We start from the raw sequence: 1455 nt of genomic DNA, 5'->3' as shown, positions 1-1455 counted from the left end.
GGGCAAGAGCTGAGGTTTTCTACTCCCATCTTGGAAACCCACAGAGAGCAGCTCTACCCAGTCCTCCAAACCCCAAACCAAACTCATTGCTGACTCGTAGAGACCCCCAGTGGGTTTCCAAGACTGTCATTGTTTGGGGGAGTCCAAAGCCCAGCCTTTCTCACGAGGAGCTGCTGGTGGTCTCGAACTGCCGACCCTGGGCGGCTCACAGCCCAACATATAACCACTCCAGCGCCGGGGCGCCTGCTGCCCAGTCCTAGAGGGTCGCTATGAGTCGGATGGCGGTGAATTTTTTTTCTTGAGGGGAGGTAGGGGTCTGGGGAGACTGGGAGGGGGGCCACACGAGGAAAGTTGAGGGCGCGGGGTCGAGGGGGAGTGGCGTGTGGTTGGCAGGTGTGAGCGTTGAGGGTTCAGGACCGGGTGGAAGGGCTGGAGAAATCACAGAGAGGGAAGGGGGCCAGGGGAGGGAGCACTCACAGACGGGCATGTCGTTGCAGCAGTCGGTGAGCCCCGTGTGCCAGTCGCTGAGCTGGGTCTGGTAGCAGCTGCTGGCGCACTGGGGCTGGCTGGTCACCGGGTAGGACATGGCTGCAGAGATAGGAGGCCAGGGTCAGCGGGCAGCTTCGCACCCTGTCCTCCCCTCCCTCTGTCGGGCAGTCTGGGCGGGGCCTTCAGGCCGCCCACTTAGAGGACACCACTGTATCTCCCCCCCATCCCTCCAATTAGACCTCCCCTTCTGCCTCCAGCAAGTCTAGGAGGACTGGGGTGAGGGGTGGGAGTGGGGGGCTCCTGCACATCAGGGAAGTGGAGGGTCTGCATGGAGCCGGGACTTGCCGCTGCCTCCACGTCTGGGCTACTGAGTTCCCACATTTGGGGGCCTCTAGGGTAAAAGCAGGTGCCATGTGTCTTCCGCAGCTAGGGCGCCCAGGGAAGGGAGGCGGCCTTGCTCCGGGGACTGGGAGGGTGGCCGGTCCATCCCGCGATCGATCGATCGACCCCACCTTTGCCTTTCACGTGGTCGTGCATCTCAAACTGCATCTTGTGGGCCCTGAGGAGGTGGCGCTGGGGACGGCTGAGGTGGCTGCAGCGACAGAGAGCTGTGGAGTCTGTTCAAGGGGTGCTGGAGACTGGGGTGGGGGGACAGGGGGAGCTAGGTGCTGGGCTCTCAGGGGGAGGACAGCTGGGGAAATAGAGGCCAAGGGGAACCTGCAGGCCCCGGAGAGATGTGGCATAGGGAGTGGGGGCGTGGGGGGGCGAGGACCTCGCCCACCTCTTTACAGCTGCCCGACAGACCCAGAGGCCCCTCCTTATGCCAGAGGCAGAGCTGGAGAGAGAGACCCAGAGACAGGGACATACACAGAGTCCCCCTGGACCAGGGGACAGCCAGCGCAGCGCCAGAGCCAGGAACCAGAGACATGACTGAGCTGGCCTGTCCGCTGCAGGCACAGACTCTAG

The 1455-nt window shown here is 63.4% G+C and overlaps 1 protein-coding gene across 1 annotated transcript in view; it reads right to left on the bottom strand.

Moving 5' to 3' along the window:
• The window catches only part of CNFN (cornifelin), a 1687-nt gene extending 649 nt beyond the window's left edge, over positions 1-1038 (bottom strand). The window contains exons 1-2 of the mRNA XM_004710524.1: positions 1002-1038; positions 482-588 (exon numbers count right to left, since the gene is read on the bottom strand). Of these exons, the coding sequence (XP_004710581.1) occupies positions 482-588; positions 1002-1038 (144 nt within the window). The remainder of the gene's footprint in view (positions 1-481; positions 589-1001) is intronic.
• Positions 1039-1455: the final 417 nt, after the last annotated feature.

This window comes from Echinops telfairi, unplaced genomic scaffold, assembly GCF_000313985.2.
Source record: "Echinops telfairi isolate 266 unplaced genomic scaffold, ASM31398v2 ScPeMD7_655;HRSCAF=1070, whole genome shotgun sequence".
Classification (NCBI taxonomy): domain Eukaryota; kingdom Metazoa; phylum Chordata; class Mammalia; order Afrosoricida; family Tenrecidae; genus Echinops; species Echinops telfairi.
The sequence above is the reverse complement of the archived record's forward strand: the minus strand, read 5'-3'. Positions and strand labels throughout refer to the sequence as shown.